This window comes from Equus asinus, chromosome 22 (genome assembly GCF_041296235.1).
Source record: "Equus asinus isolate D_3611 breed Donkey chromosome 22, EquAss-T2T_v2, whole genome shotgun sequence".
In the NCBI taxonomy this organism is placed as follows: domain Eukaryota; kingdom Metazoa; phylum Chordata; class Mammalia; order Perissodactyla; family Equidae; genus Equus; species Equus asinus.
This window is the reverse complement of record NC_091811.1, coordinates 36809418-36835542: the sequence shown is the minus strand read 5'-3', so window position 1 is coordinate 36835542 and position 26125 is coordinate 36809418. Positions and strand designations below refer to the sequence as shown.

Genomic DNA, 26125 nt, shown 5'->3' with positions numbered 1-26125 from the left:
GCAACTAAGCATTACTAGAGAAAAATCACCAACTCTACCAACTGGTTTCACTTTACATTCATGATTGCAAATCTCAGTGCGCATTCAACTATATTTCCCTACTTCAAGTCAATAGTTGTAACTATTTCACAATCTTCTCTCCTTATACCTCCAACAAGTCATCCATCCCTCCTTAACTTTGAGCTGATGACCTCACATATGTGTGCTCAGGGAGGAACTTGGCACCTTACAGTGCAGATCAACCACCCTGCATTTGTTCCCATTTTCTCTGCTTTTCTCTCCTGTTTTAATGAATAGGCCCCTACTCCTAACAAAGATCAACTCTTCTATCTTCCAGTGTATTCCTGTAATTATTTCCCCTCTCTCTCTTGTACCTTCAATTTTTCTCTCTCTCTTTTTTTTGGTAAAGAAGATTGGCCCTGAGCTAACATCTGTTGCTAACATTCCCCTTTTTTATTTTTTCTCCACAAAGCCCCAGTACATAGTTGTATATCCTAGTTGTAGGTCCTTCTAGTTCTTCTGTGTGGGATGCCACCTCAGCATGGCTTGATGAGCAGTGCTAGGTCCACACCCAGGATCCAAACTGGCAAACCCTGGGCCACCGAAGGGGAGTGCCCAAACTTAACCACTACACCACTGGGCCGGCCTCCATTTTTCTCTTCTTAATGGATTCTTCCAAACATCATTGAAACACTTCCTCTCTTAAACAAACAAACAACCTCGTTTTGACTCTAAATCTCACCTTCCCAACCTATTCTTTGTTCCGCTTCACACAAAAGATTTATCAACACTCACTTCCTCCATTTCTTGCTTCCCGTTTTCTTTTCCACCATTCCAATTAGGCTTCTGCCCTCTAATCCACTGAAACTGTCCTTGCCAAGTTATTCAAAATCTCCATATTAGGACATCCAGTGGCCTATCTTGCTCTTGCTCTCTCTCTCTCATAGCAGCATTCAACATAGCTGACCACTCACCATCTCCTTTAAACACTTTCTTCTCTTGGTTTCCAAGACACCATGTTCTTCCAGTTTTCCACTATCTGATTAGATGTTCTCTCTTGCTCTCCTCAAATGGTTTCTCCTCTGCCTTGTGTCCCCTAGGGCCTGGATCTAGGCCCTCTTTTCTTCTCTATCTGTATTTGTTCCTGAGGCAATCTTGTCCCGTTACTTTAAATATTATCAATATATTGATGACTTTCAAATTATATTTCTAGTCAAACTTCTCCTCATATTCTAGCCAACTGTCAACTTAATATGTCTACTTGGATATCTAACAGGCAGCTCAAACTTCATATGCCACGAAGAGAACTCTTGATTCCCACTGTCTCCAAACCTCAGTCTTTTCTAAATCAGAAAATGACACATCACGCATCCCATTCCTAAGTAAAACTCTAGGTAATATCCTTGATTCTCCCCTTTTTTCCTCACTAACCTCACCCCCCAACATACAGTACATCACAGAAAATACTGCTGGCTCTTCTATTAAAACATATACTCAATCTGTTCGACTTTTCTTCAGCTTGACTGTTGTAACCCTAGTCTAGGCCACAATCATATCCTGGCTGGAATTGCCACAGTCTCTCAGGTGGTTTCCCCACTTTAAATTGTGTACCTCCTATCAGCAAGCAAAGGGGTTGATTCATCTTTGTAAAGCATCCATCAGACATGCCACTGCCCTGTTTAAACAAAACACTGTCTTCCCATTGCGTTTAGAATAAAACCCAAACTCTCTATCTTGGCCTTCAAAGCCCTATGTGATCTGGTCCCTGCCTACCTCTCCCATTTCATCTCTAACCACTCTTCCCCTCACTTAATTCTAGCCACAAATGGCTTCTTTCAGCAGGCTAAGATTCTTCTTGCCTCAGAGCTTCTGCATTTGCTACCTAGATCTCTGTTCTACTGTATCTTTATACATCATTCTTTCTCATTACTCAGTCTCTCATCAAATATTGTGTCTTCAGAGAAACATTCCCTGATCTAATTCCTCCTCCCAAACCCAGATCATCTGTATCACTTTATCCTTTTGTAAAATTTTCCTTTACAGTACTTATCAATCATGATTATTTGAAATAGCCACCTGCCCATTTTTCCCATTGCTATAAAAGAGCGAGGATCAGGTTTGTCCTGTTAACCACTATATTCCCAGAACCTAGAACAGTATTTGAAACATCACATGGAACCAACAAATACTTGTCGAATGAAGGAAATAGAAATAAAGTAAAAGAATGCAGTGAAAATTCAAGTGGGCCATATTTAAATAAAAAATCGGTACTATATTGCTATAATAACAAAGTAAGCTTCAGGTGGGGACGAAAAAGCTTGAAATAAGCCACTAGGTACAGAGAGGTGCTATCTCCCTCTATAACCCCATTATTGAGTCCGTCACTAGCATATGGATTCAATTTAGACACTCTCCAGAGTGTCTACCTGGACTGGTTGAAACACGGGTCAGATGAACACATAATACTATTGATGTTTTCAGATTTATGGCCACCCCCTAAACTGCAATAAGTCACAGGAAACACGGAGAGCGCCCCGGAGTATGAAATTGGAGTGGTTACAGATTTTGGAAATACGTAAAATCAGCAAATTCTCAGAATGGTCCTGCTTATTTGATACGTGATAGGAATGGGTGCTGAGAACTGTCCTTTATTTTCACTAAAGTCAGAAAAGAAGGCATTTTGTTATGGACTAAATGTTTGTGTCCCCGCCACCCCACCCCCAAGTTCCAGTGATGCCCTAACCCCACGTATGACTAGATTTGGAGATGGGGCCTCTAAGGAAGTAATTAAAGTTCAGTGAGGTCATTGGGGGAGGGGGAGGGACGGGGATTAGTGTCCTTATAAGAAGAGGCACCAGAGAGGTCACTCTCTCTCTGTGCACATACCAGGGAAAGGCAGCCACCTGCAAGGCAGGAAGAGAGTCCTCACCAGGAACCAAGCCCTGCCTGAACCCTGACCTTGGACTTCCAGCCTCCAGACCGTGAGAAAATAAATGTCTGTTGCTTAAGCTACCTAGTCTGTGGTATTTTACTATGGCAGCCAGAACAGACCAGTACATATTTAGATTATAAATTCGGAAGAAATTTTAACTGTAAGAGTTGAGAAACAGTGAAATAGGCTATCAAAAAATTAATATATACTAAGATGTGTAAATTTCTTTTTAAAAATCCCAGCATTAACGCTTACTCTAACACCTAGTCAGCGGATGTTCCTTTGGCTACATGTGTTAAGAACTCATACCTGTTCCTTCTCAAGCATATCAGCTTTTCTCAATATCTTCATCGCATAGATGTGGCCTGTATCTTTCTTCTGGACCAGCCGTACCTAGAATGTAAAAACTGATCATATTATAAATGTTAAACAGTCACCACTATTTAGTTAGGAACAAAAGGCAGCTGCCTTTAAAGAAAGCAGTGCTGCAATTTGCCATTGCTGGTATTTGAGGAATTCTATTAAAATTAAACTATCTGAAAACATCTTTTAATACATTAAACTATTTTAATACATATTTTAAACTGTCTTAAGATAACTATTTCCAACAGCAGTCACTTTTAAAAGGAAGCACACCTCTCCAAACGCTCCTCTTCCTATAACTTTCAGAGACTCAAAGTCATCCAAGCCAAGTCTGGTCCTCTTGAGCCGCAGGAACTCTGTTTCCTTGCGAGCATGCTGTGATCGGCGTAATTTTTTCTATTAAAAAAAGTTTAAAAGGATCATTTTAAAATCACATTGTTTCAAAGGAAGCCTATAGTATCAAAAGATAAGACACAGAAAAATGGGGGTAAAGTATCTTAAATATTATATACTAGTGCTATAACTTAGTTGCCCAAGTTGAATATTTATTAAGCATGGAAAGAATAAAACAATCTAAAGAAAACATTTTTTATGTTTAATAATTGATAAGTCTTTATTCTTGAGGTGGAGTCCATTAAATATTTCATCTTAACTAGTTCACCATATTCTTTTATCTACAGGCTAACTTAATTCATAAATAAAAGTTAAACTTTAAGAAATGATAATGATGTTTACTATCAGAAACCTACTTTGCTTCAATTCTCTAATTTCCAAGGTTGTTATGTCAAAACTACTGAGACTCATGACACCAAACTAACACAATGGCAGTGTTTCCATAGAGATTTATTTACTATGGTAGAATTTACTCTTGGACAAAGCTTAATAAACTGCTTGAGACTTGGCATACGACTTCCTGAAAATATGAAATTGCAAAAACTAATAATTACATGAGGAATTCATTAAAATATTCAAGTCAGGAACTTCATAATTCGTTCTCCAAAGATCACAAAAAATAACTACCATTAGTCAGAAACATTATGAAATTCCTGAAGGTTAGGCTACATTTGGAATAGGCATTTATTTCATTGTTCTAAACCTCATTTTTTCCCCTCACCAAACAAAATTCTGTTTTGTGACATTCTGTTAGTTCCTAGCACAGCAGGAAATAAACAAATTAAAAAAAATAAATAAACTCCTGTTCATCTTCAAGTGAACCTATCAAGCTTCCAGTTGATCGGGTTCCAAGTTCTAAGGGGAAGGAAGACAAGTCAAAATGACCATAACAGCTCAGTAACATTGCTCCTCAGATGCAGCTCAAGGTATACCCACTGAATAGTCCTTTCACACTGCTGTGTACATCTGTTTTAAAAAGGCTATGGGTGGACTATTAGTTAGTTATAAACAGGGAAATGTATATCATCAATGCAACGGAATTCTGATACTTCTAACGAAGTTAATCTAAGAGGAAGAAATCAAGAAATTATGTCTTCAATTTAAACGTCTTTAAACAGCTAAATGAAGCTACACACAGACACATCAATGGTGGAAACAAGATGATTGTTTTTTTGTTCAAAAATGCCTTTTGAATGATTAAAAAAACAACTGAATTACTAGTAAAACAAAAGGCCCAAAAAGGAGCTTGTTTTAAACTTTGACTATAATAAAAAAGGCCACATGGAGGCACTATAGTCATGTCTTTCAAAGCAGTAAAGCGGTTCTGGGGGTTTTCTTAATTACATAAATGAATAAATATAAGAGTTTTGAAAGACATTCTGGATTTCTGAGTTTTTAGATTACAAAACAGAGCAAAGGTTGATGTAGTGTCAAAAACTTGTCTAATCTGAATGGAAAAGATGCTCTCATTACCTAGTTTCATAAATTGTGCTCAAAATCAACAGAGAGGCAGGTAAAGAAAACAATGTTCCTTAATATCTGATAAGTCACATAACACAGCAAGTAAACAATGTTTATGTAGTTTTGGGCACAGCTATTTAATGGCAAAAAGGGAGAATCGACAAGTGTATGGAACACATAATTCTACAAAAATGGGAAGTCACCTATAACATTGTTACATTACTTTTAAGAAAACCTATTCAGTGATATTAGTCTTAAAATCAGTGTTGCAGTCCAGAGGGAGCTGAAGAAAGACAGCATTTAAAAAAGTTGATGAAAAAAAGCATGCTGATACATACGCTCATGATTTATGTAGATTAAGTTGCCTTGAAAAGCAAACAACATTTTTGTGGTCATTGCACCCTTATCTTCTCCAAAGAGGCTAACAACCCTCTGGGGACAGGCTTCACGTTTCATGGCTCTCCTGTGCATCTTAAACTTGTCTACTTTGGTTTTCCATTAGAGTAAATAATATCCCATGTTTGATAGGATTATCTTAAGTAAGATGAAACTAGAAATACATCGTCTTGTTCCTTTCTCCATTCCCTTTTAAACGGGTGTTCCTCAAACTCTCCATCTGCAGGGTGCTCAGTTTCTGTATGAGACAGTGTACACAGAAGTTCTGAAATGTGAAAGGGCTCAGCTAGCAAGTTCATCTCAGTATATATGCTCTACATGGCTATATTACATGGTTTAGTTTTCACAAATGACTTTCACAAATACTTTTCTATTATAGAATGAATTAAGGATGAATACTAGTTTTCATTTAAAAAACTAGACTATTTTTATTAAAAAATTTTATTTTTAAAAAACCCACCCCACATAAAGAGAGTTCCAACATATTTTATATTAAGGTTGAGAAAGTATGTACATTTCATAGAATTTGACATTGTCAAGGACCTAGCATGGGGCCTAAAACTAAGCCTTTGTGGAATTAAAATATCTTTACAAAAACATTCTAGAAGTTTTATAAACAGTTATTAGGGGCCACTAACTATTTTTAGGGGTAAATCATGTCACATTTTCTGAAAGTCATTTAGAAGCATTAAAGGAAATAGCTCTAAGCGTAGTTAGTACTTCATGGTGCAGACCAGAGGTCACAAACTAGAAGCTACAAAGCGTATTCAACGTACAGATGTATTTGATTTGGCCAGCAGGTTGTTTTCAAAACATCTGAATTACTTGCTTTTATTTTAAAAAGCAGGTGATTTTACATGAAAGTCCAGATTTCTAGCATCTCATGAATAAGAGGATCTCAGCCACAGTGGGCAAAGTGGCCGTCCCCTTTTGACGGGCAGCAGTTCTCTACTGTGTCACGGTCTCCACCACTGATGCCAGTCACCAGGTGAAGTGTGTCATTGGGCTGGTGCTCTTGTTTTCTTGCAGTAAAGTGAAAAGAGGTATGTGTCTTTATCAAAAGATAAACTGCGAGGATCAAATATTTTAGAAAAAGGAAAAAAATGCATCTATTTCTTTGTGGAGGTGCAAAAAATATTCTTATGAGTTGAGGATGCAAGCAAAGTATGTTGGATCAAGAGAACATAACCTAAGACATCATTGTGAAGCCAACCTGGCCAACTTCTCATTTATGTTACCCGCTTGGCCCTTGGGCATCTATTTTTGTAATCTCTTCTCTAGATTTCATATTAAGATCTTATGCATAAGATTTCTATATCAATATAATGATATATAATGTATATTAATACAATTATAATTATAATATTATTACTAAGAAAATTAATAATAATGAATAAAAATGAGGAAAGATGTGCTCAGCCTTATTTTTTCTCTACAGATTGTAATACAGATCTAAATCATTACCTTTCTCCCTTAAAATTTAAAGAACATAAATGAAATGTTTTAAAAATATTTATTACAGTAATTTTATGTAAATAATGTGAGTTTTCTGGATTGAGTCAGCTGATTAACAAAGTAACCACCCTTGGTATAAATCATAAAATATTTTGTTACTCGATTTACACATTGCCAATATAAAAACATGGGTACAGTCTTAGGAAAGGTGCGAGGAAGATTAGAGAATGGTTTGATTTCAAATCATCCTTTGAAGACTGCTCTTCAAATATAGAAATCCTTCTCTGATCGTTGAAAACTGTCAAACTAATTAATCTAGGCTGTTATGTCCCTATTGCATAGAAAATAAAGTATATATTTCTTTTTTTTTTTTTTAAAGATTTTATTTTTTCCTTTTTCTCCCCAAAGGCCCCCGGTACATAGTTGTATATTCTTCGTTGTGGGTCCCTCTAGTTGTGGCATGTGGGACACTGCCTCAGCGTGGTTTGATGAGCAGTGCCATGTCTGCGCCCAGGATTCGAACTAACGAAACACTGGGCCGCCTGAAGCGGAGCGCGGGAACTTAACCACTCGGCCACGGGGCCAGCCCCTAAAGTATATATTTCTTAGTAAACTTTTCCAAGCCTAGTTTTCCATTAAGTGCTGTCAACTTACCTTGCTATTTCCTTTACTGCATACATATATCTATTATTTTATACATACCTCAGCTCTAATTTAAATTCTATCTTTTTAAGATTCAAATCAATTGTTACCTCTTCCATGAAACTTTTTCTGATCCCGTTGAACTAGGGGAAGAAAATCTCTGTATTTTCAGTTCTATCATACACACATATTTTTACATACATGTATACATATATGTATACATGTTCTATCATGTATACATATTTTTACACACACACATGTAATCTTTCCTTCTAATCTATAAACTCGTTGAGGGAAAGATCCATTGTTCACTTATTCACCAAACATTTATTCTAGCCCTCTGCCAGCTCTGGAGATGTAATGCTGAATAAGAGATAGAGTTTCTACTCTGGGAAAATGATTTTTAAGGCTACTCCAGGGACAGGAACAATGTTATGGCAGAATGTAGGAGCAGTACCTCAAGAAATTAGGGAAGATTTCCTTCTGAAAGCAAAGCCTTAAGTGAGACCTAAAGCCTCTTGAAGAAAAATGGGAGTTGGACAGGAGTAACGAAGTTCCAAGCAGCAGAAAGAGCATGTCAAAAGGTCCATAGGCAAGAGTGTGGAAATTAAAGTAATTCAATATTGTGGGTCAGCACGGGTGTAGGGTGACAAGAGATGAGGCAGAGGGAGATAAGCAGAGGCCACACTGTAAAGCGTCTTGTACCCCAATGTTACAGAGTCTGCCCTTATCCTGAGTACTTGGGAGCCAATGAACAGTATTTAGCAAAAGAGTGACATGATCAAATCTGTTTTTAGACAGATAAATGGTTTCATTGTGTAGAAAAACTGGAGCTGGGGAGTGGGGCTAAGATCGGAGGCAGAGAGACCACTCGGGGGCCGTTATTCTTCTGGTGAAATATACGGTAGTTTAAAGTAGGGCAGTGGCACTGGACTAGAGAACTGGATGGTCTTAAGGAATATTTGGGAAAGAAATTTGAGATTTGGTAATTGATTGATTCTCCTTGGGGCCCTATTTTCCTGTTCCACACACCTAGCATACTGTAGATGCTGCTCATTAAATCAACGTTCTCGGAATTCTTTTTAAAAAAACCTGCCTCCTTTTAAAGATATCCATCATAGCAATAAGAAGCCCATATTCATATGATGAAATCCACATTATCGAAGTTATAAAATCATCTGATATCATCTGATATCTAAGATATAAAATCGTCTGAAAAATGCAAAAGTCACTGGGGTTGCTTTTGTACAGTAATTACAGTCGTCCCCCCTGCCCCGCTTTACTGAGATATAACTGACATATAACGTTGTATAAATTCAAAGTATACAATGTGATGATTTGATACACACATGTATTGTGAAATGATTACCACAATCAGGTTAGTTAACACATCCATCAGCTCACGTAACCTTTTTTTGTAGTTAAGAACATTTAACATCCATTCTCTCAGCAACTTTTCAAGGACATAACACAGTAGTGTTGACTGCAGTCACAGCAGTCACAGCGAACACTGTTACCTCTTCATCTGCTAATCCTTCTTCTTCCATGGCCACTTCTAATTTCTTCTGCCTTTTTAAAAGAAAAAATAATTTAAATTTTAAATACATTCCTAACAATTCCCATTTAAGAAATCTACATTTTTTCAAGTTTACCAGTTCAGTTTGCTATGCTAAAAAAAACTTTCAAGTTGAATCAAAGTAATCACTAAGAATAGTTTTCTTTCTCAAAATATATAGCCAACCCAGATTTAGCTTTCTCAGACTAGCCAAATGAAAAACTTACTTCTAAAGTTGCCTAAATGAATTGTTAGCAAAGGTGACTAATTTTCTAATAAGGAAACCTCTGTTATTGATGTTCAAACCACCATAACCATTAACATTTAATCAATGTTTACATTAGAAGTATATAAAGGTAACACTATATAGTGTCTAAAAGTATAAATTTTTAAGGTGGATGTTCCTGTTTGAATTCTGATTCTAACATTCATTAGCTAAAAGAGATTATCTAAGTCCCTCACTTAAAGTCTAAGCTTGATTTCCCAATTAATCAAGGAGAGAGATTCAATGTAATTGAGTGCATGTTATTCTAATTCTTGAAAATTGGAAAGTCATATATGTATATAAAAAATAACCTATTAACTACCAGAACATTTGCTTCTCTAGGTACAGCCAAGTTGAGTTATTCGTTACTTTACAATGGTACCCTTGAAATTAGTTAAGCTAAGCACTGTGGGGCTGGGGAGGAGGGGAGGGATAAGTGAAATAACTAGTAACTACAGAGATGGTTGTGATTCGAATTTTGCAACTCATTTCCAAGTGAATGTTAAGTATTTTATTTGTATTGTATTGGTTTTTCCTAGAGATAAGCCTGGGAGAGCCCTTCCTAATTAGTTTTGGAGTGTGTTAGAATAAGACACTTTCCGGGATTTATCCATATGGGTTTAAGGATTGAAACCATCATACACATCTTTTGGTATTTGTTATTTATGACGATATGTCCAAAGGTAAGCTCTTTCCTAACCTATTATTAAGATCACTTCTTTTTATTTCTTATGGAAAGTTCATAACAAAAATATCTAAAGCCTGTTCACACACCAGCACCCCAGTGGAGAAGATGAGGCCTAATAACATATTCTCCACCCACCTCCTCAGCATTTGAGGGCACCTAGGTGCTTATCTCACTGCTTTTTATCTTTTGTTTTTACATTATTCCCCTCGGACCAACCCTTAGACGGAATAAGCTCCTAACACTGGGTTCTGTGCCTGCCATCATGCACCTCTGGGCACTGCAGAGCTGCTCGCTGAATGATTTTGAGTTTTCTTCTCTGCAGAAAGAATCCAAAGAGTAAGAGCAACATTAATCTGGGAGAGACTATCAATACACAAGCAACTTTATCCTGTCAGATCTCGACTGCCCGCTTTCCTCAATCCTTGCCAAGACTAACACCTCATGAAATCATCCCTCATTCTCGGGAGAGAGGCAGTAACTTTTATCTGTTTCCACCAAATGTAAAGGGGAAGACCTATGACTTCTCTTGTGCCTTTTTACTTACTTGTTTTTGGTTTTGGTTTTGGTTTTTGCTGAGGAAGATTCACCCTGAGCTAACATCTATGCCAATCTTCCTCTATTTTGTATGTGGGTCACCGCCACAGCAAGGCTGCCAATAAGTGGTGTAGGTCCACGCCCAGGAACCGAACCCAGGTCACTGAAGTGGAGCACGCCGAACTTAACCACTGGGCCACCAGGTCAGCCCCTCTTGTACCTTTTTAAAAAACAATTTTCCTCCATTTAATGCTCTGACATTTTGTTCTGATTGGCACTTTATTTGGCTTATGTATTTATCTGATCAGTTAAGCCTTAAAAATTCATGACGTTTTCTTAAAGTATAAGTTTTTAAGAAAATATGAGCTGTTTAATATGACTTCCACGGCACCATCAAGCTGAGGCTGCTTTATTTTAAAATAACAGTAGATACTTTTATTCTTACTTTACTTTGTTTGGAAATAGAGGGCAAAACTGTGCTACTTTAAGGTTTCAGCAAGAAAAGACAATGAACCTTTACAATTCTGACGAATAACTTCAGTGCCTGCCTGCTGAGAAAATACAGGTCTCTCTTTCCTGGGTTCTCTTCTATTTTGTTCACTCTCCTTAATGATCTGATCACTTACAGAGACTTCCATTACATTACAATTAGTGTAATTACTTATACATCTGGATTTATTTCTAACTTATTTTGTGCTTTCTATTTGTGTCTACTTTTTGGTATTTCAGTTTTTCTTTTTCTCTTGCTTTCTTTTGAACTGACTTTTTTTTCTCATTCCATTTATTTCCTTCTACTAGTTTGGAAGTTACAAACTCTATTTTTATTCTTTTACTGGCTGCCTTAGGAATGATAACATGGACACTTAATTTGTCAAAGTCTGAAATTAATCAATCTTCACCACCCTATGTTATATTTCTGTCCTTAGAGATACAAAGATCTCTAAGAATACTTTAATTCCAATTACTTCCCTCCTGATAGTCTACTATAGCAAAATATTTTAATTCTATTTTTTAAAATGCATAAGATATTATAATTTTTATTGTGGCTTTTATACAGTCAATTGTTGTTGAGATTTATCCATGTATTTACATTTAGATCTTCTGTTTGTGATCACTCTCCTTCTGCCTAAATTGAATCTTTTGAAATTTCTGCTGATGGTGACCTCTTAGTATTAGCTTGCCTCTGCTCCATTCTCTCTCCTCTCTTCCTTTAGGAACTCTGATTAAAGATATGTTAGCTCTTCTCACTATGCTCCATGTTTCTTAACTGTTCCATATTTTCCTGCTCTGTCTCTCTAGGTTGACTTCTGAATAACTGCATAAGTTTTAATTTTCTAGTTCTAATTCTCTCCTCAGCTATGTCTAATCTGCAGTTAGACCTGTCCAAAATTAAGTCCAAAACCTGATTCTTCTTCTTGAGTCCAATTTCACTAAGTTGCACCACTCTCTGTTTGCCCAGGCATGACATTTCGGAGCTGGTATTGACTTATTTCCCTTATATTTCATATTTGGCCAGTTGCCACGATTTGTCAATTTTTCTCACTCATCAGTTCTTCTCCATTGTTGTTGTCACAATCCTAATTCAAGCCTCCTTTCCGTTTGTCCGACTACATCACTAGCCATTCCTGTTTCTAATCCCTCCTCCCACAGTCCATTCTATACGTCACAACTAAAATACTCTTCTAGAGAGACACCTGTGATCATTTAATTCTTCTGTTCAAAAATCTTCAAAGACTCCTACTACCATGAGAACAGCTATAGTAAAGCATCTAAGGCTCCCAGGAAATGGTGAAATCCAACTGGAGCCAGATTGGACACTGCCTGACCTAGCACTGAATGTGAGTTCTTCTGTCTCTAACATCCTTCCTCCTGCTCTTTGGCCTCTTTCTTCTCCCTCTGATGCGTGTATAAATAGTACTCTTCCTTTGGAGCCCTGTTTCAATGGGACTACCATTTATGAAGCCCTCTCAGTTGCCTTAGCAAAAGCAATCTCTCCCTTCTTTGTCCTTCTCTTAGCGATACTTTTTACTCTTTCATGTAATATTTACATGCGTTATCTTCCTTACTGTAAGTTTCCTGAAGGCAAAATAACATGCATTCATTTTTTATTCTTCCATTCCCACTTACATATACACAACACTATAAATGCTTTTGGATTAAAGTCAGTTATTCATAAAGCACCCTCTAAAAGAAAGTATAAAGTATATCATAATTTCATGGTTGCAAACATTTTGTTTAAAACATCAATTGACATGTGATATAAGTATTTGGGTGTACAGGACAAGAAACTATTCTGTGAAAATAAAACAAGTAACTAGGTACACTGTCAGTATAGGAAACTTAAAAACAGCATACAGGAATCCACAAGATTTATATTATTAATGGACAACATGTTTACACCCCACTTGCAGCATAACAGCTTATGTAACTAAACAGAAAATTTTGACTAGCCTTTACTATACCTGGTTTCTCTCTCTTCATGCTGTAAAATTAGGTTGCTGTAAAAATTCTCCAATGTGAGCTTGGCCACAGTCACTCTTTCCCGGGTATGGTTGCTCATAGGAAAGGTGGTTGTAGTCCCTGCCGTCATTGCCATAGTAACAGAAACTGAAACAACATATAAACACAAATTATTCAGTAGAAAAAAACTTTCTAGCCATTATAACAAACTCTGGAAATGGTTGAATTTCTACTAAGTAAAATTCTACCCTAACAGTTAAGACATCTAAGTCTTTCACATTATAAATAACACGATGCTAGTAAAGAAAGAGAAAGACAATTTCTATTGCTTTGGGAATAGCGTAACTTTGTGCTGGCAAAACGAGGGGTGAGCAACAGTAAAGCAGCAGCAGTGGCAGTCCACACACAATATGGACACACTTATATACAAAAGGTCATATTCAACATGCATTCAAAACAAGAACGGGTCAATCTATTTTGTTGTTTTACTGATTACTAAATAAAATCCATAAGATTTTGCCAATACTTATGTCCCCAATACATGTTAGTCTCCTAAGAATTACTGTAGTTTAAATAGTAAGAAGCAGCTTCTGCCATATAATTTCTATGAAACATGAAGTGTTGCATCAAATACGCACATAAATATCAGTTTACGGCAGTTCTTATGAGTACATGTTTTATTTTTTTATTTTATTTTATAAATACCACTGAACTGTGTGCTTTTTTTTTTAAGATTGGCACCTGAGCTAACATTTGTCAATCATCTTTTTTTCCTTTTTCTTCTCCTCAAAGCCCCCCAATAGACAGTTTGTATTTCCTAGTTGTAGGTCCTTCTGGTTGTGCTATGTGGGACATGAGCCTCAGCATGGCCTGATGAGTGGTGCCATGTCCTCACCCAGGATCCGAACTAGCAAAACCTTGGGCCGCCGTAGTGGAGCGCTCAAACTTAACCACTTGGCCACAGGGCCGGCCCCAGTGAGTATATGTTTTAGGGGAAAACTGCTTTTAGAAACAAGCCCTTTAGATGGAGTTCATGGCTGTCCTATTTCATTCTGATTCCATGCTATTTCAGATAGTGCTATAACAAGGTCCAGTACATTTCTCCAGACTATGAGGTCCATTTCATTTTCAAATGACACTCAAACGCCTATAGGAACCAGGCAGAAAACACAAATGTATTAATCAAGCCAGGTGACAAGAGAGAAACTTTGTGGCCTTAACTGGACATGTATGTTTACTTACAGCCGTTCAAGCGCCAACTTTTAAAAACCACTGGGCCAGCCAAATGAAGTACTGGTTTGAAGAAGATAATCTGGACAATTAGATAAGATAAGGAATGTGGCAAAATGGCTGCTTCATAGGGTGACAGACTGAACTCTGGTGGCTGTTATAGGTGGGCAGTGACCCTAAGAGACTTGCCTACCACAGTCTACATCTGGGCCAAAAAACCTAGAAACGTTCCATATATTATAAACAGGTTTTTGCTTATCTGGATGTGGATCATAACACACCATTCTAGAGAAGATCCAGATTGTCAAGAGTGTGCATCCAACATTGCACTCAAACCTGCCACCTACTCCCCAACACCCACTTCTCCAATTTAAATTACATGAAAATACAGACCCCTGTATACGGACCTAAGCTGGACTAGACTCCAGGGATAATGGAATGAACCAAAAGACCTTTCTTGTTCTACAATGTCAAGCAAGTCAAGTATAGGCTGAAAGTAAACAATTTAACTATGGCAAACTCCCAGTTCCACTGTCATCTTAATTGGGTTTCTACCTCAGTGTGCTCCGTAAGTCTCAAACTCATTATGTCTAAAACTGAATCTATTATTTTAACATCATAGACTTGTTCCTCTGCTAACTACTCTAAATCTTTTTATAACAAGAAGCAGATCATGTCATTTGTTTAAAGTCATTCATGTCTCCTCACTGCCTATAGCAAAACAAATTAGCGTGATAAATAAAGACAACTCACACACACTGAGTGCTGGTATTTACCAGGAGTTTTATGATATTTTATTCATTGATTTTTTTTTTTCTCCTGTGGATTTAAGATAGTGACACTTCCTAAGCACGACTGCATTTCTTCCTCCCAACAGCCCTGTAAGGTAAGGAACTAAAGCTTAGAAAAGCCACATAGCTAGTGAGCTGTGGAGTCAGGACTCCAGCTCCAAGAACTCTCTCCAACTTGTCTCCATGGCCTTATCTGCTGCCCAGCCTCGCCACTCACTCTTCTCCCAACATCCTTGGCTCTTTCATGCCTCCCAGTCCTCACACGACCTACCCTCGAATCAGTTATGTCCTGTACTCTCTGCAGGAACCCTGCTGATCCTTTAAGTCCAGTTTGGCTGAAGTCTTACTGGGATGACTTCTCTAACATTCCCTCCCAGAAGAGACATACATTTGGCATTCTTTCATGCGTGTTCTCTAGCATTTGTACCAACATAGCCCAGGTACTGGTGCTTCTCACTCCATTTGTCTCTGCGCAACAACTTTTCCTGATTCATTTTTGAGTATTCACCACAATAGCACTGTATCTGACACACAGGAGGCAATAATGAATGAATGAGTCAACCCGTGAAATGTGGGGTGGGGGAAGAGCTGAAAGAATTAGCAAAAGTAAAGTACTCCATAAAGGCTGGCTAATAAGCAACTATGGAAAAAGAAATTACTGAACCTAGGAGTCATAAATTTAGAAATCTAATCCAGGCCCTGCTGTTAATTGACCCATGGTCTTATTCAAATCACCAGGACACTCTGAACTTAAGTCATTTTCCCCCCAAAGATTATAATATTGGCTCTGCCTAGTTCACAGGCACAGTCTAAGGCTATTTGAGATAATACATAGCAAAGCCACAATGTCTTATACAAATGTAAGACATTATTTTAGGCACCTTGTTTAATATTTTTAAATGTGCTAAATGCTTTAATAATAACAAATATCATTTTTAAAAGTAAATAATAAAAATAATTGAAACTCGAGAATTATCATGGCCAAATGATTTTCAAGCACTAAGCTGTTCTTGGAATGCTATTTTAGGCAATGCTACCAAACCATTTTTGGAAATCTTAGAATTACTGGGTTCATGTTCTATGTTTCAGGATCAGATGCAGAAAAGTCAAAGAAGAAAAAATAGAACAGGGGTGGTATACAGCAGACATCCCAAATCATGTTTGTTAATTGGGATTTGAGGAGGGGGGTGGTGGGGGGAGCTGCAGAGGATAGACCGGAAGTTGGGGAATTCAAATAAATTTAGGAAATCCAGATTACACAAAGTTCAACAAGTTTCTTATTACAAGACTTCCCGGAATCTTTAATATGCATCCTAAACACTCAAAGGGGATAGGTACAATCTACAGCAGTATTCTAGGGAGCCTCCTTTAGGCACATAAAATTTAAGTGCATAGATAATTCTCTTCAAACACTAGTAAAAAAGTGCCTGCTTCTTCTTTTCAGCAAACAACGGGGAGGGGGGGGCGGAACTTAGAAGCTCCAAGAAAGAGCAATACTTAGGGATTTCAGAGTGCTTTCTGATTTGTCCAGAAGATCTGTAGCTGATAGAGAACTTTCAAATTGGTTTGCCAGTTCCTAAAAGGAAAAAAAAGCTCACCCTGGTGGGCTAGTGGTTACGACTCAACAGTGTTATCACTGTGGCCCGGGTCCATTTCCTGGTCAGGGAACCACACCACCCGTCTGTAGGTTGTTATCCTGTGACAGCTGCATGTTGCTGTGATGCTGAAAGCTATGCCACTGGTATTACAAATACCAGCAGGTCACCCACGGTGGACAGGTTTCAGCAGAGCTTCCAGACTAAGAGAGACTAGGAAGAAGGACCCGGCCATCCTCTTCCAAAATGAAAGGATTCATGAAAATCCTATGACTAGCAATGGAGCATTGTCTGATATAGCACCGGAAGGTGAGAGGCTGGTGCAACAACATCGGGCAGGGCTCAGCTCTGCTGTACACAGGGTCACCAGGAGTTGGAATCAACTGGATGGCACTAACCAAAAAAAAGGAAAACAGGTCAAGATCCAACCACAGTTGTCCAAGGTCTATATTTTCCTTTCAAAAAGTGAATGGTGAAAAAATAAACAACAGCTTTTATAATGCCTCTTGAAAAAAGCACAAAGAACTAATACATAAGCAATGCTTGTGGAAGTCAGAAAGAAAGACGTATGATGAACTCAGGGTGCGGCCTTGGAAGGGAGCTGACTGGCTGCCAAGAGCCTCATAGAACAGGCTGCTCTGCTCAGTCTGCCAAGGTGCAAGGTCTGGCTTTCAGTTGCTGGTGTGCCAGGGCAATCAAATTCTGGAAGCTACTTTATTATCCTAACAAAGTTCACAAGAGACTGATAATATAAGACATAATGGCAATTTATTGATTTACACAATAAGAAACTGAGTAACTAGGAACAGATACGTGCATCTTCTAGCAAATGCATTCTGTCCTTGTAGGCAAGCTAGATGTAAAGCCTTAATTAGGATCAGAAGATTGCTTGGTGAGTCTGGCATCAAAACAGAGAACTGTTACTCAATTTAAACATTTAACGGCATCAGGATAAGGTGGAAGCTTAAAAAAAAAATTCTGGTCACTATCTTGCCACTTTAAAGTGGCTGGAAATGGCCAATATTAAGCTCTGCTGCTGATGGGGCTTTCCCAGAATGAAGCAAACTTGGGGGCATAGAGGTGAGCCGAAATAATACTGAGCAAAACTTTGGGGGAAATTTTTATGAAACATAAAAAAATGTTAGGGAATTCAAAACAACTCCAAACAACAGAGATTGTTTGCATTAACAGTATAGAAATAAATATGAAGTGGTTTTAATAAAAATTTATGAACCTGAGGTCTTTATAAAAGAGGGGTAAACAGAAGATCAGGTTTCTCCCATCATAAGAAGATGTAAGGCATTTAACTCCAAAATCCAGAAGTGGATATCAAGTAATAAAAAACAATCTGCAGATACTATACCATTTAATCATGATTATTATGTTCTTTCCACTCTAGTTATACATAAGGCAAGTTCGTATGCCTTATTTAAAAAACCAAATCAGAGCAAAACCTATGTCTACCCATCTTTGTAATGAAAGTATTACAGCACCTGGCAAAGTGCTGAGCACACAGTAGGCATTCTGTAAATGATGCAGAGTAACTGAACTCAAATGTAATGAATTTTAAATCACATTTGTTTTACATATAATACTTTCCTTTGGATTAAAAACTACAGCATCATTTAGTTTTATGTTAACCTGCAGAAACAAATCCTACTTGAAACTCAAGATACAACTGCAGAAAATGCCAAAAATCCTACCCTTTCTCTTGACTAAATAATATCTTTTAGAGATTAGCTTAAAAAACAAGTAAAAATTATTTCCCTCTAACCAGACACAAATAGACTTTAAAAATTTCAAATTAAAAAAACCCTAAGAACAAAAGTGACCAAATTATTACAAAGAGTGATCTCAATGACTGGCACTTATTATACTGCAAATTTATTCCTCTAATGGATTTAGCACTGTTCTTTGTCTTTTATTAAAGCCCTTTCTTTAGCCAGAAAAAGAACAGGATACAATTTGCAAGTCTAGAATTCCTGGACTGATAAAAAAAAAAACAGTAGGTGCCCTTGAATTTCCTGTTCACGTGTTTTCTCCAGACTCTCCTATTCATTAACGGAGACACTACCAATAGTTAAGTCCAACATTCTTTCGTTTATCAAGCCTGGGGAAAGGAGATAACGAATCTGGCACTCAGGCCATCTATAAATACATGTAGTGTCTCCAACCATTTACCATCAAACTTCAAAAGTAGGAAAACAGAACTGCCTTACCTGACTGGTAAAACACACTATTTAACTGGTGATTTCACCTTAGTTTTCACACACTACATTTCAGAGAAAAGCACATCCTTAATGCTACTGTACTGCCTTGGAGTATAAAAATTTTCCCAGATTCATCATTACAATCACGTCGTTTAATGACAGGGATGTGTTCTGAGAAATGTGTCATTAGGCTCTATCATTGTACAAACATCACAGAGTATACTGAAGGGGAACAAAATGTGCCACCCCAAATGTGTCTCCTTAACAGAAGATTATTTTAGGCTGATAATTTTTAAGAAACAAAAGACTCGAAAGTTTTTCTTGTTACCTACCCCTTAACTGCCTAAAAGAATTCAGATAAAAGAACCTGAATTCTCAGGAAGTCTCAGGAAGGGAGATATCACCTTAGCATAACATGAACTAGGTGGTAGACAGGGAGGAACCTAGAGAAGCCTATTTGTTGGGCTCCCCTCTGTGTTCTTCTGTTTCTGTGTGCCCAAACATTTGTTTTCCAAAAGTTTGCTCCTTTGCACCTTCTGTGACTTGCCTTCCTTCACTCTGAAGTCTCTGACTCTCCCCACCCCCAGTATCTTCTTTTGTCTTTAACTCAGGATGATATTTAAGGTGAGGGCCTCAGCTATTTTAGCAAGTTACTCAGTTTTCCTGGGTTTCTCCCATGTATCCATGTTATTAAACTTTTGTTTTTATCCTGTTAATGTCTCATGTCAATTTAATTCTTAAACCAGCCAGAAGAACCTAGTAGGGTAGAGAAAAATTTCTTCCTCTCCTATAGTACTTACACAAACCTAGATGGTATAGCCTACTACAAACCTAGGCCATATGGTACTAACCTTATGGAACCATCACCATATATGTGGTCCATTGTTGACTGAAACGTTGTCATGCAGTGCATGACTGTAGTTGAAATCATAATGCCCTAGGCTACAACAGATCCTCAGGTGTCATACTGTATATGCTGGTTCCCTAATGACGGAGCAGCCACAGCTTCTTTATTCCCTGAGGTACAATTTGCAGAGCAAGAAAAACAGTCAGATGAATACTTTGAATAGATACCCAGAAGCGGAACTGCTGGATCATATACGGCAGTTCTATTTTTAAATTTTTGAGGAACCTCCATACTGTTTTCCATAGTGGTTGCACCAATTTACATTCCCACCAATGGCATACAAGAGTTCCCATTTCTCCACATCCTCACCAACATTTGGTATCTCTTGTCTTTTTGATAATACCCATTCTAACAGGTGTGAAGTGATATCTCATTGTGGTTTTGATTTGCATTTCCCTGATGATTAGTGATGTTGAGAATCTTTTCACGTACCTGTTGGTCATTTAAACATGTTCTTTGGAAAAATGTTTATTTAGGGACTTTACACATTTTTTAAAACCAGACTATTTGATTTTTTGCTTCTGAGTTGTGAGAGTTCCCTGTATATTTTGAATATTAATGCCTGGTTCTGAGCTCTTCTTTGTTGGGAAGATTTTTTATTACTGATTCAATTTCCTTACTCATTATTGGTCTGTTCAGATTTTCAATTTCTTCAGGATTTGGTCTTGGTAGTTATATGTTTGTAGGAATTTATACATTTGTTCTAGGTTGTCCAATTTGTTGGCATATAATTGTTCATGGTAGTCTCTTACGATCTGTTCTATTTCTGTGGTATCAGTTGTATTATCTCCTTTTTCATTTATAATTTTATTTATGTGGGTCCTCTTTTTTTCTTGGTCTAGCAAAAGGTTTCTCAATTTTGTTTATCTTTTCAAAGAGCAAACTCAGTTTTGTTAATCTTTTCTAATGTTTTCCTATTCTCTATTTCATTTATTTCTGCTCTGATCTTTATTATTTCCTTTCCTTCTGCTAACTCTGGGGTTAGTTTGTTCTTTTTTTAGTTCCTTGAGGTGTAAAGTTAAGTTGTTTATTTGAGATCTTTCTTTTTCTTAATGTATGCATTTATCACTATAAACTTCCCTCTTAGAACTGCCTTTGCTGCATCCCCTAAGTTTTGGTATGTTAGGTTTCTATTTTCATTGTTCCATCTCTTATTAAATTTCTCTTTTGATTTCTTCTTTGATCCACTGGTTACTCAGGAGTGTATTTTCATGTATTTGTGAATTTTACAGCTTTCCTCCTTTGATTTCTAGTTTCACATCATTGTGGTCAGAAAATATAACTTACGTAATTCCTATCTTCTTGAATTTGCTGAGACTTGTCTTGTGGCCTAGATCATGATCTAGAGAGATCATGTGTACTTGAGAAGAATGTGTATTCTGCTGCTGTTGGATGGGATGTTCTGTTTTTGTCTGATAGGTCCTACAGTGTTACTCTGTCTGAATGATCTATCCATTATTGAGAGGGAGTATTAAAGTTCCCAACTATTATTGTGTAGGTGTTTATTTTCCCCTTTAGTTCTGTTAGTATTTGCTTTATTTATTAGGTATTTTGATGCTGGGTGCATAATTATTTACAATTGTAATTTCTTCTTGATGAATTGACTCCTTTATCATTATATGACCTTCTTTGTCTTTTTTGACTATTTTATCTTAAAGTCTATTTTGTCTGATATAAGTATAACCACTCCTGCTTTCTTCGGTTACCATTTGCTTGAAATAACTTCTATCTCTTGACTCTCAGTCTATGTGTCCCCTTAAAGTTAAAGTGATCTCTTATAGACAGCACATCATTGGATCTTGTTTTTCTATTCATTCAATCATTCAACGTCTTTTGATTGGAGAATTTAATCCATTTGCATTTAAGATAATTAATGATAGGTAAGGACTTAATAAACAATTTATTAAATTAATAAATTAAGAATTTGCTAATTGTTTTCCGACTATTCAGTAGATCCTTTGTTTCTTGCTGTCTTGTTCTGTGAATGATGACTTTTTGTGGTAGTATGCTTTGACTCCTTTATCATAATCTTTTGTGTATCTACTACAGGTTTTTCTTCGTGGTTTCTATGAGGCTTACATAAAATGTCTTACATTTATAACATCCTATTTTAAGCTGATAACAACTTGACTTCAATAGCATACAGAAACTTTGTACTTTTACTTCTCCTCCCTCACATTTTAGGTTACTGGTGTTACAATTTACATCTTTTTTATATTGTGTATCCAGTAACAAATGATTGTAGTTATGGTTATTTTTAATACAGTTGTTCTTTAACTTTTAAACTAGAGCTGTGAATCACATACTATCATTACAATATTAAAGAATGTGACATGGGCTATATATTATTTACCAGTATCAGTGAGTTTTATACCTTCATATGTTTTTATCATGTTAATTAGCATTCTTTTATTTCTTTTCTTTTCTTTTTCTGCTGAGGAAGATTAGCCCTGAGCTAACATCTGTGCCAATCTTCCTCTATTTTGTATATGGGTCACTGCCACAGCATGGCCACTGATGAGTGGTATAGGTCTGTGCCCAGGAACCAAACCTGGGCCACCAAAGCGGAGTGTGCCGAACTTAACCACCAGGCTATGGGGCCAGCCTCCAGCATCCTTTTATTTCTGCTTGAAGAACATCCTTTAGCATTTCTTGTAACTTAGGTCTAGGGGCAATGAACTCCCTCAGCGTTTGTTTGGGAAAGTCTATCTCTCCTTCATTTGTAAAGGACAGCTTTACCAGGGACAGTATTCTTGGTTGACAGTTTTTTCTTCCAATATTTTGAATATATCATCCCACTCTTTCCTGGACTGCAAAGTTTCCGTTGAGAAATCTGCTTACAGTCTTATGAGGGTGCCCTTGTACGTGACAAGTTGCTTTTCTCTTGCTGCTCTCAAAATTCTTTTTCGTCAACGTTTGACAATGTAATTATAAAGTGTCTTGGCATAGCCCTTTTTGGATTCAACTTATTTGGGGCCCACTGCACCTCTTGAACCTGCATGTTCATTTCTCCCTCAAATCTGGGGAGTTCTCAGCCATTATTGCTTTAAATACACTTTCTTCTTCTCCTTCTGGGATTCCCATAACGTGTATTTGTATTTCTTGATTGTCCCCCATAAGCCTGTAGGCTTTTTTCACTCTTCATTCTTATTTCTGTTTTCTCCTCTAACTGGATAATTTCAAATGACCTACTTTCCAGTTCACTTGATTCTTTTTTGTTCTTGGTCAAGTCTGTTGTTGAAGCTCTCAGTTGAAGTTCGATCACTGTTTTCTTCAGCTCTAAGATTTCTATTTGTTTTGTTTTATAGCTTCTATCAAAAAACTTTGTTGAACTTTTCATTTTGTTCATGCATTGTCTTCCTAATTTCATTCAGTTGTCTGTGTGTTCCTGTAGTTCAGTGAACTTCTTTAAGAGAATTATTCTGAATTCTTTGTCAGTTCATAGATCTCCATTTCTTTAGGGTGAGTTACTGGAGTTTTATTAGTTCCCTCTGGTGGTGTCATGTTTACCTGATTCTTCGTGTTCCTTGATTCTTCATGTTGCTATTTTGGTAAGTGGTCTCCTCCTCCAGACTTTACAGGTTTGCTTCAGCAGGAAAGGATCTTTACTAATCAGCTCAGCTTGGGGTACTGGACAGGTCCGTTGGTGGAGTCTGTGGGCAGGCAGGACTTGCTATTGGGGTCTCTAGTTGGGTGAGGCCACTGCCCATGCTCTGAAGCAAAGGGGGTTGCTGCTGGCTGGGCTCTGAAGTTGGGTGAGACTGATGACTGGGCTCCACATTCAAGCAGGGCCAGGTCGGGTGGCTGGCTGTGCCAGTCAGGTGGGACCACTAGCTGGGTTCTGCAATCACCTCTGGTCACGTGAGCTCTCAAGCTGTTTTCCCTGGCAGGGTGGTGCCACTGGTTGGACTCCACAATTGGGCAGGGCTATGGCCTGAGCTCTGCAATCATTTCTGGTTGAGAGGAGTCTCAGGCTGAACTTCCTGACTGGATGTTGCTGCTGGCTGGACTCTGCGTTGGGGCAGGACCACAGGCAGGTCTTTGTAGTTGGACAGGGGCTCTGGCTATGCTCTGAAATCAGACAGGGCTGCACACTGTGCCCTGAACTTGGGTAGGGCCTCAGGCCGGGCGTCACAATCAGGTAGGCCACTGGCTATGCTCCACTGTTGGATGAGGTCACTGGCCAGGTTCTTTGGTTGGGAGGGACCTGCAGCTATATCTTGCAATTGGATGGGCTACAGACTATGCTTTGCAGATGAGCAGGGTTGCTGTCCAGACTCCCTTATCAGGTAGGGCTGCAGGCTATGCTCTGTGATTGGGCAGGGTCAATGGTTGGGTTCCCTGCCGGGGTGAGGCCACAGGCTGTGTTCAACAATTGGGCAGGACCATAGGCTATGCTCTGCTGCACAGCAGGGCTGTAGGGTGGGCTCTGCAGCAACAGCAGGGGGTACCATAGACTGGGCTCCAACCTGCCCAGGTCACTGTTCAGGCTCCCTAGTTATGTAGAGCCAGAGGCTATACTTAAAAGTATAATTAACAGGGCTGCTGGCTTGGCTTCCTGCCCACATGGGGCTGTAGGATAGGCTCTGTGGCTGTCTGGGTGGGACTGGAGGCTATACTCAGTAGTTGGGCAGGGTTGTAAATGTGCTTCCTTGACTGGGTGGGGCCATAGAACAGGCTCCACAGCAGGTATGGCTCGTTGGCTAAAGACTCAAATCAAACAGAGCTGCCAACTGAGCTCCCTGGTCAGAGGAGACTACCAGCTTGGCTCTGCTGATGGGCAGAGACCCTGGCTGGGATCTGTGCTCAGGCACCACTATAAGCAGCAATGTGGTCCACTAAGATCTGAGCACTGGTTGCTGTAAAGCCCACCCCGTCCTCTGTCTATCTGATCCCCACTGGTTGAGCCCTGAAGATGTCCGTAGTGATCTCCGTGAGGCGGGCTTCCCAGGAAGCATCCCACAATGCTGGGGGAGCTGGATGTCCACCTTGCACTCTCTTTTTCCCACGGGAAAAACCATACGCCCAGGGGGGCTCTCTTGGTGCAGTGCTGTGCTGCCCTGGGGGAGGGGCAATGTGGGCTAGTGTAGCTGCTCCTCTTAGCCTTCTAATGTGGTCCTTCTCAGTCTCTGCAGCCCAGGGGGTTGCTTCAGCCTCACTCCTGGGTTCTGGGTTTTTTATAATGGTATCTTAGCTATAGATAATTGCTAGTTGGTCCTCTTGTTAGGGGCAGTGAAGTTGGGAATGGCCTATGTCACCATCTTGATGATATCACTCCCTGTCTTCTTAAATGGTAGGGATGTAATCCTTTCTGGTAGGGGCTATGGCAATTTGTATCAAGAACCTTAAAGATTTTATTTTATCTTTTGACATAATAATTCCACCTTTAGGAATCTATCCTAAGAAAATAACCCAAATTACAACAAAGACTTGTAGGTTTTTTTAAATCAAAGATTAGTTTAAAAAAACAAACTAATGTTTAAAATTAGGTGAACTGATTAATAGAAATGATGATAGCATGAAATACTATAGAAATAATACTGAAGAAAATTTTCCCAAAGAAAAACCATGAGAAATAATGTTAAGTAAACATGACACAAAGTTCTATCTTCAGGTATAATATAAACTCAACAAAATGAAAAAAGGGGGGGCAGTAAATTATGGTGTGAAATTATGGATGATTTCAATTTTGTCCTTCATCATTTTTTAAATTTTCCAATTTTTCCATAATGGGAAAATGATCATTTTTATAAAAAGAAAAAAGTACTTAAGAGTAATTGTGTGAGAGTACAGGTGTGAACAGGAAACAGGAATCAACTTACATTTTTTCAGCCCACTGTACAGTACCACTGTACTTGGATTTTTTCCCTATGAACCAAATTCCTAGCTCTGGTTTAGTGGAGGATTATGAAGAACAGCAAAAAGAGTGCGACGTCATGGAACAAAACTAAAGACAGCCCAGAAGACTAATGGGAATTCTGAAAAGTTTTTCAGTCATAACTTACAGTTTTTTTCAGGGAAAAAGCTTTTTAGTGTCTTCTACCTATGCATATTTACCAGGACTCCAACTGTCACTCTCCTTTCAAATAGCTTTTCTATAGGTGACTCAAAAAGCCATTATCAAAACCAAAAGCAGGGCAGCACGAATCTTAGCTAACTTAACTTTAAGTCATATTTAAGGTAAGGGAATTACTCCTCTAAAATCATAAAAAGAGACAAAATGAATGCTCTAGCTTTAAAGATCTTCA

The 26125-nt window shown here is 38.2% G+C and overlaps 1 protein-coding gene across 7 annotated transcripts in view; it reads right to left on the bottom strand.

The window, feature by feature from the left end:
• STK38L (serine/threonine kinase 38 like) overlaps positions 1 to 26125 on the bottom strand; it is an 81029-nt gene that overhangs the window by 15783 nt on the left and 39121 nt on the right. For 5 of the 7 annotated variants that reach the window (XM_070495177.1, XM_070495178.1, XM_014846873.3 and 2 more), the window contains 4 exons: positions 13147 to 13291; positions 9160 to 9211; positions 3569 to 3691; positions 3242 to 3325 (listed from right to left, as the gene is read on the bottom strand). In XM_070495177.1, the coding sequence (XP_070351278.1) occupies positions 3242 to 3325; positions 3569 to 3691; positions 9160 to 9211; positions 13147 to 13291 (404 nt within the window). Of the gene's footprint in view, positions 1 to 3241; positions 3326 to 3568; positions 3692 to 5487; positions 5784 to 9159; positions 9212 to 13146; positions 13292 to 26125 lie in introns of all 7 variants that reach the window. The other 2 variants (XM_070495179.1, XM_070495180.1) reach the window with 1 other exon arrangement.